The sequence below is a fragment of the Patagioenas fasciata genome, chromosome 23 (assembly GCF_037038585.1).
Source record: "Patagioenas fasciata isolate bPatFas1 chromosome 23, bPatFas1.hap1, whole genome shotgun sequence".
Taxonomy (NCBI): Eukaryota; Metazoa; Chordata; class Aves; order Columbiformes; family Columbidae; genus Patagioenas; species Patagioenas fasciata.
The window spans coordinates 4,216,134-4,231,829 of NC_092542.1; the positions used below are offsets into that span (position 1 = coordinate 4,216,134).

General features: G+C 43.8%; 1 protein-coding gene across 1 annotated transcript; it reads left to right on the forward strand.

The window, feature by feature from the left end:
- The first annotated feature begins 424 nt into the window (after positions 1-424).
- PLOD1 (procollagen-lysine,2-oxoglutarate 5-dioxygenase 1) lies at positions 425-15,683 on the forward strand. The gene is made up of 19 exons (XM_065855048.2): positions 425-611; positions 4,319-4,410; positions 4,552-4,688; positions 5,242-5,405; positions 5,739-5,851; positions 7,186-7,249; positions 7,917-8,014; positions 8,348-8,449; positions 8,551-8,682; positions 8,962-9,083; positions 9,765-9,869; positions 10,314-10,439; positions 11,261-11,402; positions 11,739-11,852; positions 12,121-12,186; positions 12,537-12,641; positions 13,023-13,169; positions 13,479-13,604; positions 13,875-15,683. Exons 1-19 carry the CDS (start codon positions 530-532, stop codon positions 14,028-14,030), a joined length of 2,193 nt encoding a protein of 730 aa, XP_065711120.1. The 5' UTR covers positions 425-529; the 3' UTR covers positions 14,031-15,683.
- Positions 15,684-15,696: the final 13 nt, after the last annotated feature.

Below are 15,696 nucleotides of genomic sequence, written 5' to 3' on the forward strand. Positions count from 1 at the left end.
GGAGTACCGGTATTTCCTTGGATCGTTGCCTGCAGTCCATCGTTTCAGCATGAGGACTATTCTCTTTGCCTGGTAATGATGAGGGAATTCCTGCTTTGGGGAGAGGGAGTAGAAACAAAAAGTGCTTTGAACACCCTCAAGAATATTCCCAGTGAATAGTGACAGTAGTGCTGTACGAGGATGCTATGGTAAAGCATGGAGTATACTAGCTACAGTGGGGGGCAGAGAGCGAGCCCCCTGCTCCCGCACAGCCTCATGTTTGCTCAATACAGGTTTCCTCCCCCTGCAAAGCGCAGATGTTCCCCCGCTCCGCTCCAGCCTCGGCCCCAGCGGTTCCTGCTCCCCCTCCCCGAGCGGCCCCAGCTGCTTCTCCGCCTCCTGCGGGGGCCGGGGCGGCCCGGGAGGAGGAGCCGCCGCCTCCCGCTTCCTCCGCCCGTCGCCGCCGGGCGGGTCTGGTGCGTGGCACAGGCTCCGGCAGCTCCGGAGCTTTCTAGAGCCGGCGGTCGCTGTCGGCTCCCGGGCCGCCTCCATGGTGCCTCTGGCGGTGCTGCTGCCCTGGGCGGTGCTGGCGCTGCTCGGGCCGGGGGGCGGTGGAGCCTCCGCGCAGGAAGGTAAGGGGGGACCTGGGGGGGAAGTGGTGGCCGGGCTGAAGGTGCCACTGCTGTCCTCGGCATGGCCCGAGCGAGACTGCGGAGTCTGAGCCCTTGGGCTGAGCCTGAGCTGAGTTCTCAGGGGCGCGAAGCTGGCGGGGGTGTCTGCACATACTTCTCGAGTCCCTCAGCTATCAGACTGGCGCTCACAGCTCTGAGTGTGAGGTGAGCCTTGGACACCCCTTTCATCCCACTAAAGTTCTCCCAGCTCCTTGGGCAGCGTCCCATCCAGGTCAGCCCTTCCTGCTTTTTAACTTGCTCAATTCAAGAGTTTGGTAACGAAAAGCGTTTGGTCCCAGACTGGCCACAATGTGCCCTGAGATCCGGGATGCTCCGAAAATAACGTAAATCTATCCCAAACATAAACAGTTGGTAGATGCTGTGAAGAGTAATTGGTAAACAGTAGAGGATCAGGGCAGCTACAGAATGTCAGCCAGGCCGACAAAGAGGTTCACACACTGTCACTCTGCCAAGAAGTTTGGATAATTATCTCTGTCTTCATTAGAGGAATGGCAATTAAGTGGAGATTTCATCTTGTTACCTACAATATTTCCCTTCACAATGTGTGATTCTGGTAAAATTTCCTTTACTATGTATTACTTAATAATGCAGTTAATGTGTATCCATGGGAGCACTGGGAGTTCTTTAACTACAATGGCATAAATAAAACAAAACAATTCGGTATTTAGGATAACTAGTAGACAAATAGAAGAAGTTAATCTCTCTGTGCTATCCTGTTTTCCTTACACACCCCAAATCTTCCAGGTTTTTAGTAAGGTTTTAGAGTGCACTAGAGATATAAAATGGGGTGGTGGGAAAAGACAATTAAGTATGTTGATTGGGAAGAGAGATTTGGAATTAACTGCTTCTTGAACCCATTGCTTCTGGCATGGCTCAAAGAAAAAATGCCTTACCTTTTCTGTGCCTCAGCTTCCTCAGAGTAATATGAGACTAATGATACCTGTCTTCTCTCTTGTACATTCTTTTAGATCTCTGCAAAAGTTCTAAGCATAGTTATTTGTAGTTGATAGAATCTTTAAAAAATCTTTAATAAATGTAAATTTAATAAAGATTATATCCACGATTAAATTGTGCACAGATTTTTTTTCTATTTGATCTCTGTATTAATGGTATTTTCTTGGACACTATCTTAGCAGGAAGGGGCACAGTAAGATTGCCCAAAGCACAGCCTGGGGATAAATTCATTCCTTGTCCTGAAATGCAGCTGTATTTGTACTATTTCTAATTGTCAGCATGGCCCAAGGAGTCCCTGGGCCCAGGAGGCCCAGCCTGACAAAACAGGCTGCTGTTTCTACATGTGAAAAGTAACTGTGACACAGTAAATAGGGAAGCATAAATCTGCTTTTGGAGGTTTTAAAATACCTGTGTGTGGGACTGAGATTAAAAGAGTTACTGCTCTGTCTCCCAAAATACCAATCAGCTGCACCAGTGTTCAGCAAAATCTTTGAGAAAGAGCAAAAAGAGTTAAAGGAGAAGGAGCGGGGCAGCATAGCTCAGCACACACTCGTAGTACTGGACAGAAAGAATGTCTCTTGGGATAGAAAGCTCTCGCTACTGCAGAGATTTTTCAGAACAGAAACTGAACTTAATGTCTTTCAGAGTCCTACCCCACCAGATGAATAATAAGAAGGGAATCTGTAATGTGGAATTCTTCTGGGGAGGACAGTATCTCCAGCTTTTCCGTGCATCAGTGAGTTCACAAGCTGCACGGTGAAACCTTTTCCGTCTTAGAAATGGGACACCGCTTCCCGTTCATCCGTGTGAGCCTTTAGCTCTCGCATCTGGTCCAGCAAACTTCTGACAGTCAGATCATAAACAGCTGGTTGCTTTCTTTGGGTGGCGACATGAAAATGAATTAGCGATTCATTTAACATGAGATGTCTGAGAATTCAGGCTGAAATAATTACATAGTGGTCAGGCTCTTTTCTTTCTTCTTTTATCGTTATCATATGCTTTCTCCTCTCCTTTCAGGTACTAGAATTTGATGTTTGTCTTCACATTCCTCTCTGGCAGGCCCACATTTGCCCCACTCTGCATTGGCAGCATGATCTTCGCATTCTCAGAAACCACGAGCTCCGAGCCCTTTAACAAAGCTGCCATGGTTTGTGGCGAGAAACTATAATGGCTTTAACGTGTTCCCTGGGGAGATGGATATTTTACTCATTTGTTTGCACCCTCTGACTGGACAGGACACAAGGAACTGGAATGTACTGTAGGAGCTGGATTAGGAATGCAATTCATACATCTAAAAATCTGCTTTTAAAAACCACACAAATGCAGGATTAGTATTCTTTTATTGTTACTCCCATTGTGTGAATATCTAAGAAAATACAATTAGAGCTGACCCCCTGCCTTTGTCAGGTCTATCTAGGACTCAAGCTCTTAGATCCTTCCTCCCTAAGATCAAACAATATCAGTTTTGTTACACTAGGAAGATGCATCTGGTACATCCATTGAAAAAAATCATTATTCCAAAAGAAGCCTGCTCAAGCCAAGAAAATGTGCTTTCAGTTTTTCCTGGTATTTTCTGATGTTAAAATCGAATGGCCAGGATTCACATCTAAGCACTACTGCCAAAGCCTATACGAATTCCTACTTAAACAGGAGTGTTAAGATGAAGTGGAGCATTTAATCATCACAATGAAGAAACCAGAGCTTCCACATAAAAATCATAGTCCAGTGGGACTATAGAGAAAGTTCTGAAAGGGAACTTCTGAATTTAGCTTTGTCATTTTTAAGGGACTGGAAATGAAAAGCAAGTTTAGGAGGAAAATGTCAATGAAAGTTACGGCAGAATTAAATTCATATTGTATATGTATGAAAAAATCTGAAAAACACCTCAGGAATGCAGAAGAAAATTGGAGCAGCCATGGGGAGGGAATAATAACATTCAGCCTGACTTTGGTGTTCCCTGCACCCAGTCAATGCTGAGTGACAAAAAAGCAGCTCTATGGGGGACGGGAAGCCAATTGCACTAAATAGATGAATTCCAAATGGGCGTTTTTGTAGTAGTTCAATTATTTATCTCAAGTTTAATTTTCTCCATACCCTATGTGAGAGAAGAGAATTGTAGCTTTCAATAGCAGAGCAAAAAATCACTCAATACATTATATTTTCTTCTTCTAGCTCATAACTCAGGCAATGAAATTGTGTCTTCTTAGAGTCTCCCATTTTATACCCTGGACCAAGTTCTAATCTCCACTGCAAAGGAACAGTCTTGCTTGTGCTGCAATTAGTGTTGAGTTCTTCAATCAGACACTGAAATTTGAGGGCGCCTTTGCCCTGTTCTGTCCCCTGTGATAGTTCCTCCAGTAAAACACCAGCTATGTCCACGCATTATTTTGTCTGATGTTCTATAGAATGGATGTAACCTGTGCCTGTGAACAGCAGAGACTGCAAAAGTCAGGACTCCTTGGTTCTGTTGCTGGATTCATGATCGATTGTAAGAATGTAGTGGGAAAGTCACTTTGCTTCTTGTTGGTTAGATTTTTGACTTCTCTTTGTCAAATCTGTCAAGTACTTTTAGGGCCGTTGTTCCCTACCTTGGCTCCGTATCTGGTAGTAAAGCTTCTCAGTAAAGTATGGAACACCTGGTAATGGACACTGTGTAAGTTGAATGTGTCTCTTGTGCTTTCTCCTGTGTGCAGAAAACCTGCTCGTTCTTACTGTTGCCACCAAGCAGACTGAGGGATTCCAGCGCTTTAGAAGATCAGCCCAATTCTTCAACTACAAAATCCAGGTGATGGCTCAGTGGTGGTTGGTCAAAGGGATTTGTACTGGGAGTTATCAAGACCAGTAAGGTTGTGGGTTGTGGTCCTTTCCTGTGAGTCTTGCTGGGAAGGTAACCTGTTCAATAGACCCTGCGCCTGTCATTCTTTAGGTGCTGGGGCTGGATGAGGAATGGCAGGGTGGAGATGACAAGAAGCCAGCAGGAGGTGGACAGAAGATCCGTCTCTTGAAATCAGCTTTGAAGCAGTATGCAGATAAGGAAGACTTGATCATCCTTTTCATAGACAGGTAATGGGTTGGAAAGTATTTGCCATGAACTGAATCATAATGCTGTTTGGATGGGTTCTTGCTAAGAAGAAATGAACTGTGAAGTAGATTGCTTTTGGAAGGTGTGTCCAGACCTCCTCCATTTTTTCCCTGTGAATTCTCTGCAGTTGCCAGAGAGTGGCTCAGAGCTGCATCCGTGGCAGCTGGGAAGGTCTGACCAGAACAGGCTGATTCCAGCTCTTGCATGAAGTTGATAGTGTTATACCTGCTCCTGCCAGGGTGGAATTTGGCTGCCTCTATCTGCAGAGAATGAGCAGACAATTTAAATGGATCTACGCAGGCCTTTCTTACCAGAATTATTTGTTTTATAAGGTGAGGCAGGCTGCAACACAATCCTGAGAGCAAGACTTAGTCTGCTGGAGAAAAGTGGAAAGAGAAATGGACAGTAATACTGTGAAGCAGAACTGAAAGAAAGAGATTCCTAAAGAAGTAGCTGTTCCTAGAAACTTTTTGTGCTGATCTGGTTTTGTGACTCCATACTTTTCTGTCCCTTTCTCTCTGTCTTTTGCTCTAGCTATGATGTACTCTTTGCATCGGGCCCCACAGAATTGCTGAAGAAGTTCAAACAAGCCAAGAGCAAGGTGGTCTTCTCAGCAGAGAACTACATCTATCCTGACAGAAAGTTGGAAGCCAAGTACCCTCAGGTGCGAGATGGAAAGCGCTTCCTGGGTTCTGGAGGTAAGATGCAGAATCTTCTTTTAGCTGAGAACCTCTCTCAGCTTTTTCCTTCTATTAGAGGGCCTTTGGGAGAAGTAGCAAGTGACTAGCTGTGGAAAAAACATCTCTGTAGATGGAGCTTTTCTGATGCTAAAGGTTACATATTTGATCCTGGTGTCATTCCGTGTCGGGAAGTGTGGTCTATACATGTTTTTGCTGAAAGCTGGTGTAACCCTGCAGCGCTGCAGAGTGGAGCAAGACTTTGTGTGAAAGAAGTGAGAGTATGTGTCTAGAGGAGAACATTCCTTTTTTAGTTATCTGGGTTGCAACACATCGTCATACTTATTCCCACAGGCTTCATAGGTTATGCTCCAAACCTGAAGAAACTTGTGGAGGAGTGGAAAGGGAAGGACGATGACAGTGACCAGCTCTTCTATACGAATGTCTTCTTGGATCCAGAAAAAAGGGTAGGTGTAGCTGGATTTTGAGATTAGGAGTTGTCTGAGAAGCATTGCTGTTAATGCTCTGTGTAGTGTCCCTACTGACAGTAAAACAAATTTATTGTGTACATATTGCCCCTTAATTATTGCTCTGGCATCCTTACATGGAAAAGACCAGTAGTATGTCTAGTTACCCATTTCCCTTCTGAAAATTTGCATTCTAGCTGCTACACCTTGGTTCTATTATTAGCAGTTTTTATCTTTAAAGTCAAGGTATCTTAAAACAAGTCTTACTGGAAACTCATGCCCGTATCTGTGTGTGCTGATGTTTAAAGCTATTGAGTGTGGCAGAACTCACCAGCCTCAACCCAGGGGATGTGAAACCCAAACTTGAAGTGTGACTGATTCTGCTTCTGTTGTCCCTGCCCAGTTCTGCATTACATGGTGCAACCTGTCCCTGAGGGACAGCACAATGCATGGGAACGAAGAAGGCAAACTGTGACAGCAACGTCAAGAGGGAGCATTAGAAATACGAAACTGCTTTCAGACTAATTAGAGAAGGAGTTGCACTTTTTTACCAGCAGGGCTGGCAAAAAATTCAGAACAGCTGCACTTTTTTACTTCCCCAAATATGAATGTGGCCTGTGATATTTTAATATGACCAGTTCCTTTAATGTTCTCCTCTGCAGTTCTGGCCCTGTGCCACACAAAGGCTGAGTAATTCCACTGACTTGGCATTCAGAGAGCGGATGTTAGTGCCCTGCTGTCCTTTCCAGTAATCCGTCTCAATAGGTGCCTGGGGGGACACTGACTCTGTTAAGTCAGCTGGATTTTAATCTGACAAAAATCTAGTCAGAATGTGACTTGCAGCAAGGAATAAAAGCAAAGATTGTACAAGCTGGCCTTGTACCCTGACTGTGTTCTGGTTTGACACCGATACCTGGGGCAACATTTGGGGTAACGCTTGCCCTGTGGATAGATGGCAAGAAGCTGTCTTCACAGCAGGTGTTTTTGCTATCTTGGCGTTCCTGCATATTATATGTGGGTTTTATATGACTGTGCTGCAAGTGTACTTCATTAATACGATGCATATTATTATTGACGGACCCCCGAGAGCTTTAAACTGTTTATTTGCATGGTTTTGCATAGTATAATATGCTTAAATTGTTTTAGAAAATGGTGAATTGTCCCAGATTCAAGTGAAAATGAGGATTAGCTGGGAGTATTACAGGCTTCAGAGCCTGGAGAGTATGGAAATGAGTACAGGAACGTCATATATCTTCACTCAACGTCGAGTCTCTCACATGTAAAGAAAGGATGCCCACTTATGTTTTAATTAATTATGTTTAATTCTTTTAAAGGAAAGTATCAACATCAGTCTAGACCAGAGAAGCCGGATCTTCCAGAACCTAAATGGAGCATTAGGTGAGATAGAAGAAGGAAGCTCATTTCTCCTTGGAATACAACTGCATGCCGACACCAGAAATAAAGTTGCGTTGTGGCTGAAGGGATTAAATTTCGGAAATTCCTGTCCCTGCAGAATAAGCCTCAGTAAAAAGCCTCTGCCAGAGTTCTGGATTTATTTGCAATTCCACTGCAACAAATTAGGTTCTCATTGTAATTCCCTATTCACTTGGGGAAGTGCAGGTCAGGTTTTCCATCTTACAGCTCCTTGCCCCTTTGATCTCCAAGCATGTCAGATTGCATTAGCCTTGGGGATTGAGGCTGGGAGGGACTTCAGTGCAAGTAATAACACACAGCCCTGCCTGGGGCTCTCCTGTCTGTCCGCTCCATAGCTGTGTGTGGAATGCACAGGATGCGAGATGCACCCACACACTATCTGTGCCGCTCACTGACCCTACCACCTGCTGATTGGTTTTGCTAGTCCTGGCAAAAGTGTTTCCTTTTGCTCTCCTGACACTACTGCCTAATGTTTTCACTTTAGAGTCTTGCACTATTCCATTGTTATTCCAGTCAGGTAAAAAATTATTATGAAAGTGTAGTTTTTGGCTCTTGTGCTCATTATGACAATGGAGCTTGGATTATCAATAAAAGCCTTCCTCTGATAACATGATGGCAATGTCATTTGCAGATGAGGTAGTTATGAAGTTTGAAAACTCACGAGTGAGAGCAAGAAATTTGTTATATGACACTCTGCCCGTGGTGATTCATGGAAATGGACCCACCAAGGTAAGTGGGTGTCCTGCGGGAAAGATTTGGTATGTATTTGTTGCAGTGATACTTTAGGCTTGGGCGTATCAGTTTACTGTGTTCCCATATACTGACTTTCCCTGTCTACATCTACATCTGAGAAACAATAAGTGGCCCAGGTCTATAGCTGCAAGATGGGCCTGATTCAAAGATCAGCATGTAATTATACCCTCAGGCTGTCATGCTTTTGAGATTCTTTAGTCCAAGAAGAAATTAAATGAAGTTCTGATGAAATGTGATCTTACACTGGGGGTGGATACAGAGAAACTCCCCTGCTCTGTAATGCATAACATGGCAAATTCACTTATGCAGCTGCAGCTGAACTACCTGGGGAACTACATTCCTCAAATATGGACATTTGAGACGGGCTGCACTGTGTGTGATGACGGTCTGCGCAGCCTCACAGGCTTTAAGGTAAGGCTGATGTTTATTCAAAGCTCTCAAGATGGGTCTTACAATGGGATCTTACGTGTCTGATATGTTACCTGAACCATCACTTCTCTCACTGAATGTAGGATGAAGCGTTGCCAATTATTCTGATTGGCATTTTCATTGAGCAGCCCACTCCGTTCCTCTCCCAGTTTTTCTTACGGCTTCGTAACCTTCATTACCCAAAGCAACGAATCCAGCTCTTCATTCACAACCACGTAAGTAATGTTGGTCTGTGAAGGTCTTAGCAAGTGTGGGGAAAATGTGTATGTCCTCCTGTCCTGTGGGCACCTTTTCAGCCTTTAACTAGGCTTCCAGGCTCTGTAATCGCAGGTCTCATCTGCATTGGCACCTATAAAATAGCTCTGTCCAGATGTAAAGATGTGGAAACTGGAAGAGTGGTTGCTCATCTGGTTTGGCATTTTCAAGAACAGGAGGCTGAGCAGCCTGGGGTGAACCCATCTCATCTATTTTTCCTTATTTTTCCTTTGGCATAGGAGGAACATCACTCGATGCAGGTGGACTCTTTTGTTGAAGAGCATGGCAAAGAATATCTAGCCGTCAAAGTGATTGGACCAGATGATGAGGTGGAGAATGCTGTGGCACGTAACTTGGGCATGTAAGTGAAGAGGCCATACTTGATGGCTAGTGGAGTCAGCGTCTGTCCAGACTAAGGCAGTCCAGTTTTTCTGAGTATCGTCACTGTCAAGTGGATGCTTCTCTTCTTTCAGTCACTCTTTTCTTTCAACTTTCATAGCTTTAACTCCCCCTGCCCATTATGTGTTGGGGAAAAAATCAGGCCAAATGCCAGCTCCCTTTCTCCAATTTCAGAAACCAAAGTTCTCCCTGGTCCTTTGCTCTGTTAGACAATAACTCTGTACCTCCCACCCTCATCAAGCAGTCTATGTGCCCAGTCACATATCACAAAGAATATGCCCCTGTATCCCTGAAGAGAAGTGTAGTAGTAAAACTAAGAGCTAGTGGCAGAGTATCTTCCTGTCTGTGACTGGGAGGTGTGAGTTTGAGCTCAGGTCTGGATTTGGGCTGACAGTAAATGAGAACACTCTTCAGTTTGTGCTGGGGAAACAGTTTGCTAAATATTGATTTTTGGCTGTGTCTCAGTGTGTGCTATTGGATCCTAACTCTGATGTGCTTGTCCTATGCTAGCCTTCTGAGTTGTTAGGTTAAAGTGAACTTCTCTGAGCACCCAGAAGACCTTTAGTCTACAAGGTTTGCTGTCCCATGTCTTGCTGTGTTCTAAGAGAATTTTGATGTGACACTTCTTTTTCTCTGGCTATAGGGATTTGTGCAGAAAGGATCCTGACTGTGACTATTACTTTAGCCTGGATGCTGAGATAGTTCTGAAGAACACAGAGACTCTAAGGATCCTGATCGAACAGAACAAGTGAGTTCTTTGCTCTGAGCAATCCTTACTGGTCACCTTTCACAGAAGGTATACAATGAGTTCTTTAACCACTGAGATGTGTAAGGCAGTAGGAGAAATGTGTCAGAGATGGAATGTTAGAGAGACCCCTCTTCTTTGGTATTTTCTTACTGTAGTTGTAATCCCTGGGTTTTAGACAGCAGATGTAAATCATCCCTAGTTCTGTCTTTGTATAGTCACTAGAACAAATCAGATTCTAAGAGACCTGTTGCAGGGTGCAGTTAGATAGGAGATTGTGACTATACTTGCTCTTTCTTATGTGGAATTTTATTCCAACAGACTTGACAGAAGCAGCAGCTCTGTGAGGGAGAATCCAACTCTTACAGTTCTGTGGTTTGTAAATATTTTCCTTTTCTTCCTGTAGTAACATCCTGTCCTGCGATTCCTTTTTGTTTGTGCTCACAGGATGGTGATTGCCCCACTGGTGAGCCGTCATGAGAAGCTGTGGTCAAATTTCTGGGGAGCACTGAGCCCTGATGGATACTACGCCCGTTCAGAAGATTATGTGGATATTGTTCAAAGGCGGAGGGTGTGAGTTTGCAAAAATGTTTCTTGCTGATATAATCCCTCAAATATAAAGCGTGCTGCAGCACATTATCATCAAACCAGCTAATGTCAAAGAACCACATTGTTTGTGTATAGAAAAGGAAAATAAGTCTGTACTCCCATTTGGAAGCAGCTTTATGTTCTCCCCTCAGCAGAGACCATAACCTACTTTGGGCAGATTATCTTATGATCAGAGTAAGGGTTTAGGAGTCCTGACTCTGCTGAAATAATTTTACTAATGTCATGTTTTCCCACTTGTGGGTTGTAGTTAGTGTCATCCTGAAAATCCTGTGAAGTGCTGTTTAATCTTTATCAGATAGTCCTCATAAAATACCAGGTGATCCTTGAATGGAAAATTCAAAAAATGTAATTGTTGGTTCATTTGTATTCTTGAGGGGCCGCCTTTTTTGTTAGGCCATTACATATGTGATAAACACTGGAAATCAGCTTATACACTTTTGGCTTATTCTGTTTTCTTAAATCACTGGAAAAAAATATGTTGATCTCTCTGGGAAGAGATTCAAACCATTAATTATACCTCTAGCGAAACAAACCCCACAGTAGCAATTGATTGTTTTCACAGCATACTAGTATTTGAGCAGTTTAAAAGCTCTGGGCAATATAAGTGATTTTTCCTGGAAAATAGAAATGACAATTCCTATTGGTATGATTTCTCCTTACTGTTCTGAGCTGGCTCATTTAGGCAAGCCTGGCTGCTATTGCAGTGCTGCCTGCCATCCCATCAACTCCAGCAGTTCCTTTCTTAGTGGTATTTCAAATCTTACTCTGGTACCCTTGTGTTTCAGTGGGCTTTGGAATGTTCCCTACATCAGCAGCGTTTACATGATTAAAGCCAAGGCTCTGCGATCGGAGCTTGACCAGACAGATCTGTTCCACAGTGGCAAGCTGGATGCTGACATGGCTTTCTGCCACAACGTTCGGAATCAGGTCAGTCGAGGAGAGGCTGTCAGGGGAGAGCTGCGTGCCAGGGTGGAGGTGGCAAGATCAAGTATTTTCAAGGCATTCAGCTCTGCTGGGGCATGGGAAAGGATGAGCTGGCATTGCTCAGTGCTGTGCAGGCTTGGAACAGTGCGGGATTTCTATCTTGCTGTGAAACCACACAGAACCAGGGACCGCTAAATGCAGATAACATTTTTGTTCTTGGGCCAATTCATGGCTGTTCTAAATGGGATTGACAGGGTAAGAAGGAAAAACCTAATCTCAGTGGCTTACAGAAATGTGGGGCCTGGAAACAAAGCTTGATTGTTTCCCTCTGTTCTGCAGGGAGTCTTTATGTACCTGACAAATCGGCATCAGTTTGGACACATACTGTCCCTGGAGAATTATCAGACAACTCACCTCCACAATGACCTCTGGCAGATATTCAGCAATCCTGAGGTGAGAGAACCTGCAGTCTTAACAATGTGGCGTGTGGAGATTCGATGAGTAGCTTCACCAGTAAGGAGGGTCCAGGCTTTGTAATAACGATGTCTCTCAGGTGGGATGAGTAGCATAGTCACAGAATTTAAAGAGAAGGTGTTTATGCGATTTATAATATCTGGATCTTCAAAGCCTGTGAAATACTCCTGCACAAGCGCCTGGCCTTTCATTCCCTCTTTTAGCAGGCCTCACAGAAATAATTTGTTTTCTTATCCTTTAACTGCAGGACTGGAGAGAAAAGTACATCCATGAAAACTACACAGCAGCTCTGAAAGGGAAATTGGTAGAAGTGGTAAGAAAACATTGCTCTTATCCATCAGAATGGGAGATTGGCGTCAGGACAATGCTGATATCATCACTATATGCATTCTTGGGAATAAGCAGTTCAGCATGACCTCTTAGTCTTTCAAATCCAGGGGAAATGTGACCTTGAAAGTATATCTAGAGCTAAATAATTTTTGTAGAAGTGTATCTCCAGTTCTCTTAAGTGGAAGTGGGACGTGTAACCAGAAGACAAATTTGTATCCTCAATGTTTCAGTTACTTTCCACTTTGACTCAATCTACAGTCAGTTTAGTCTTGTTCCTTTTGCCTTAAGCACCTGCCCTTGTTTCTGCTATTCTCACCCATCTACTTTCTGCAGCCCTGCCCAGACGTTTACTGGTTCCCCATATTCACTGACACTGCCTGTGATGAGCTGGTAGAAGAAATGGAACATTATGGCCAGTGGTCCACAGGTGACAACACGGTAAGAAAAAGCAGGAGCTTTTTGATTTCTGGGTCACATCATTATCTCTGCATATTTGGTAGTAGAAATGACTCCTGTAAGAAGGCATTAAGCCTCACAGTTAAACCAGGAAACCAGAGGAAATACTCTGATTTTGTTCCTGATAAACTCTGTGATTTTTGCCTGTGTTCTTAAAAGTGAATTAGTCATTCTGAGTTCTCTTTAGTGTCCTCTGAAGCTACAGTGTTCAGTCCTTCTGATGGTGATATTGTTTACCTTATGGTTTAATTATTGTTTGAAATGAGTTTTCCATCCTGGAAATTCTGATAAATAAATACCGGAAGCACGTGCTTTTCAGTCCTGAAATCCATCCTCATGGGTGTTTTCATGGTTCTGTTTCAGGACAGCAGAATACAGGGAGGATATGAGAACGTCCCAACTATTGACATACACATGAACCAAATTGGTTTTGAAAGAGAATGGTATAAGTTTCTCCTGGACTATATTGCACCCATCACTGAGAAGCTGTACCCAGGATACTATACCAAGGTATGTATAGTTTAGCAAACTTGTGATCAGCTCAGCATCTCCTCCAGTTCCAAATTTGTGAAAAGTCTGTTGGACTCCTCTAGCAATATGCACAGTATTTCCCAGTATGGAGGCACTGATCCTGGAGTATGACATAAGTATATGCAGCAGGAAATACGCAATTTCACAATGACATTTTCCTGCCTTATTGTTGCCTTTCTTTCTTAGCAGTGAGATGCACTTTAAATATTACACTGGGCTCTGCAGCTCAGTAGCCATGGACTGGTATAGCCCTGTAACAGAAGTGCACTTTGCTCTTCTCTCCTGCAGGCTCAGTTTGAGCTGGCCTTCGTAGTTCGCTACAAACCTGACGAGCAGCCGTCTTTAATGCCCCATCACGACGCTTCCACCTTTACCATTAACATTGCTTTGAACCGAGTTGGAATAGACTATGAGGTAAGTGTGTGCCAGTGTGTTAAGAGTGCAGTACAGCCCCTTGAGCAGCCCAGGCAGCTGAAAACCCTTTCCTAATCCATATCTGGCTTCTTCACACCGTGGGTTGCAAATAAAGACTGGGGTAGGGTAGAAACATTTTTGAATGCATCAGAACATGGGATATTGCCCAGGCACCTTCTCACACTTCCTGAGGGGCTGCCAGGAGAAAGCAGAGCCTCTCTCCCTAAAGCACTTTTACCAAGCTGGTGTGTCTTGTTTTATTTCCACCAGGGAGGAGGCTGCCGGTTCCTGCGCTACAATTGCTCCATTCGAGCTCCACGGAAAGGGTGGACCCTTATGCATCCAGGACGCCTGACCCACTATCACGAAGGTCTTCCAACCACCAAAGGAACCCGCTATATCGCAGTGTCTTTCCTCGACCCCTAGAGCCGTGTTTCACAGGAAGGACCTTTCCCTGGCCCTGCTCACTGCTGACTTTGAGTGGAAACAGGGAATGCTACTGAGAGTTTCTAAGGCATTGATCAAAGCTATTTGGGTATTGATTTTTAACAATATTTTAAGACTCCACTACTGGAAGATCTCCCTCTCTGATACTGCAGGTAATATCTAGGAATATTGCTGTAGAATTTGGAAGGAGATTCTGTGCCTTCATTTTTGATTCTGCTCCTCATCCGCTGTGTCTTGGAAATGCGATTTACTTGAACCTTCACTGATTGATTTGCTTTACAAAAATGCTTTCTTGGACTGGAAATCCAGCTTTTTGGAGGCAAGTCACAAGCTCCCTCTCCAAGTAGCTGAAAGCCCATTTTCATCCACAGCATATATATGGGACTGGACAGTAATTCCTGGATACAATTCCAAATGTAAACCAATCGGGAAGCTGACTCCAGGAGTCATAGCAGTTAAATGTTATACCAGATGAAACTCAGTAATAAGAGCCTGAAGATCATCTGATTCTTTACCTCTGTGCAGTCCTTGGAAGCATATCACAAAGGTCAGACAGCAGCAGTGGCAATATAAGTGCTTCTGGTTAGCTAAAGGGAAGTCCGCTAATGATATTTTACCTCTGGGGTTAGACTGAAGAGATAAAAGCCTCCCTGTTTCCTGTTACTGTAGCTAAAAGGAGTGTGCATACCCAGACAAACACAGACCATGTCAGTGTGTGTAGATAAAATCTAAGAAAGGGAAGGCTGAGAACAACTGGATCAGTCAGGAGGGCTTCACTGCTCAGTCCTCTCAGCTCTGTCCCATGTTCAGAGTGTCAAAAGCTCTGATCAGTCTGGATAATAACCCAGAGGCCCAAGTGCCCTCATTCCAGTTCTCAGTGATAGTTTTGATAATTTTCTTTGCATCCAAGTTGAGTAGGCCATCAGAGAGCTGTTCTCTAGTACTTAGAGGAAATCTATATTCAGTGTTTCTTATTTGAGATTCCAAACCAAAAGGCAAATTCCCTACTTCTGCAGTGGGGTCCAGGCTCATAGAAAAGGGCGTTTGGAAAGTGCTGAGAGATCATGGTGAGCTGGTAGGTATAAAAATCTGTCTAGACTAGGCCCATGGTTAGGGAATGAGGGGAAACCTTTTCTGCCGTTGCCTGGGGGATATTTGCTCTGCTTCTCAGACAGTGTTACACTCTGGGCATCTCAGACTAATCGGTTTCACAAGCAGTAAATTAATATCATGATTGTCCTTAGGAAAAAAATCATCTTAGTTTTCTGTGTTTTCAGTTTTACTGTCTAATTGCCAGGTTCATCTCAGACAGGTTCTATTAATGCAGGCAGAATAGTTTTAGACCTGTAAACTCCAGCAGGGAACTTTATACAATTTGATGGACCAGAGGAAGGCGACATTGACCCTTTTCTGCTGCTTTCCATGTGCTTTTTAGGTCTATTTCAAGGCTACACACTCACACGTGCACAAGGGAGAAAAATCCAGGCAGGGACAATCAATCTGAAAAATAAAACAATAATAAATCTTGTTAAGTGAGGTCAGAACTGTTACCAAATGGAAGGCTGTGATAGGCCAATCGTTGACATGTCAAAAATGTGTATGTATTTATTCAGCAAGGTTTTTTTTCACTTATTTTGTTGTGTGT

What these genes read in the sequence shown, in the direction of transcription:
- PLOD1 (XM_065855048.2), top strand. Translation starts at nt 530, where the DNA reads ATGGTGCCTCTGGCGGTGCTGCTGCCCTGGGCGGTGCTGGCGCTGCTC. An exon ending in ATCATCCTTTTCATAGACAG is followed by an intron (nt 4,689 to 5,241) that starts GTAATGGGTTGG and finishes CTTTTGCTCTAG; the next exon opens with CTATGATGTACTCTTTGCAT. An exon ending in ATCCTGATCGAACAGAACAA is followed by an intron (nt 9,870 to 10,313) that starts GTGAGTTCTTTG and finishes TTGTGCTCACAG; the next exon opens with GATGGTGATTGCCCCACTGG.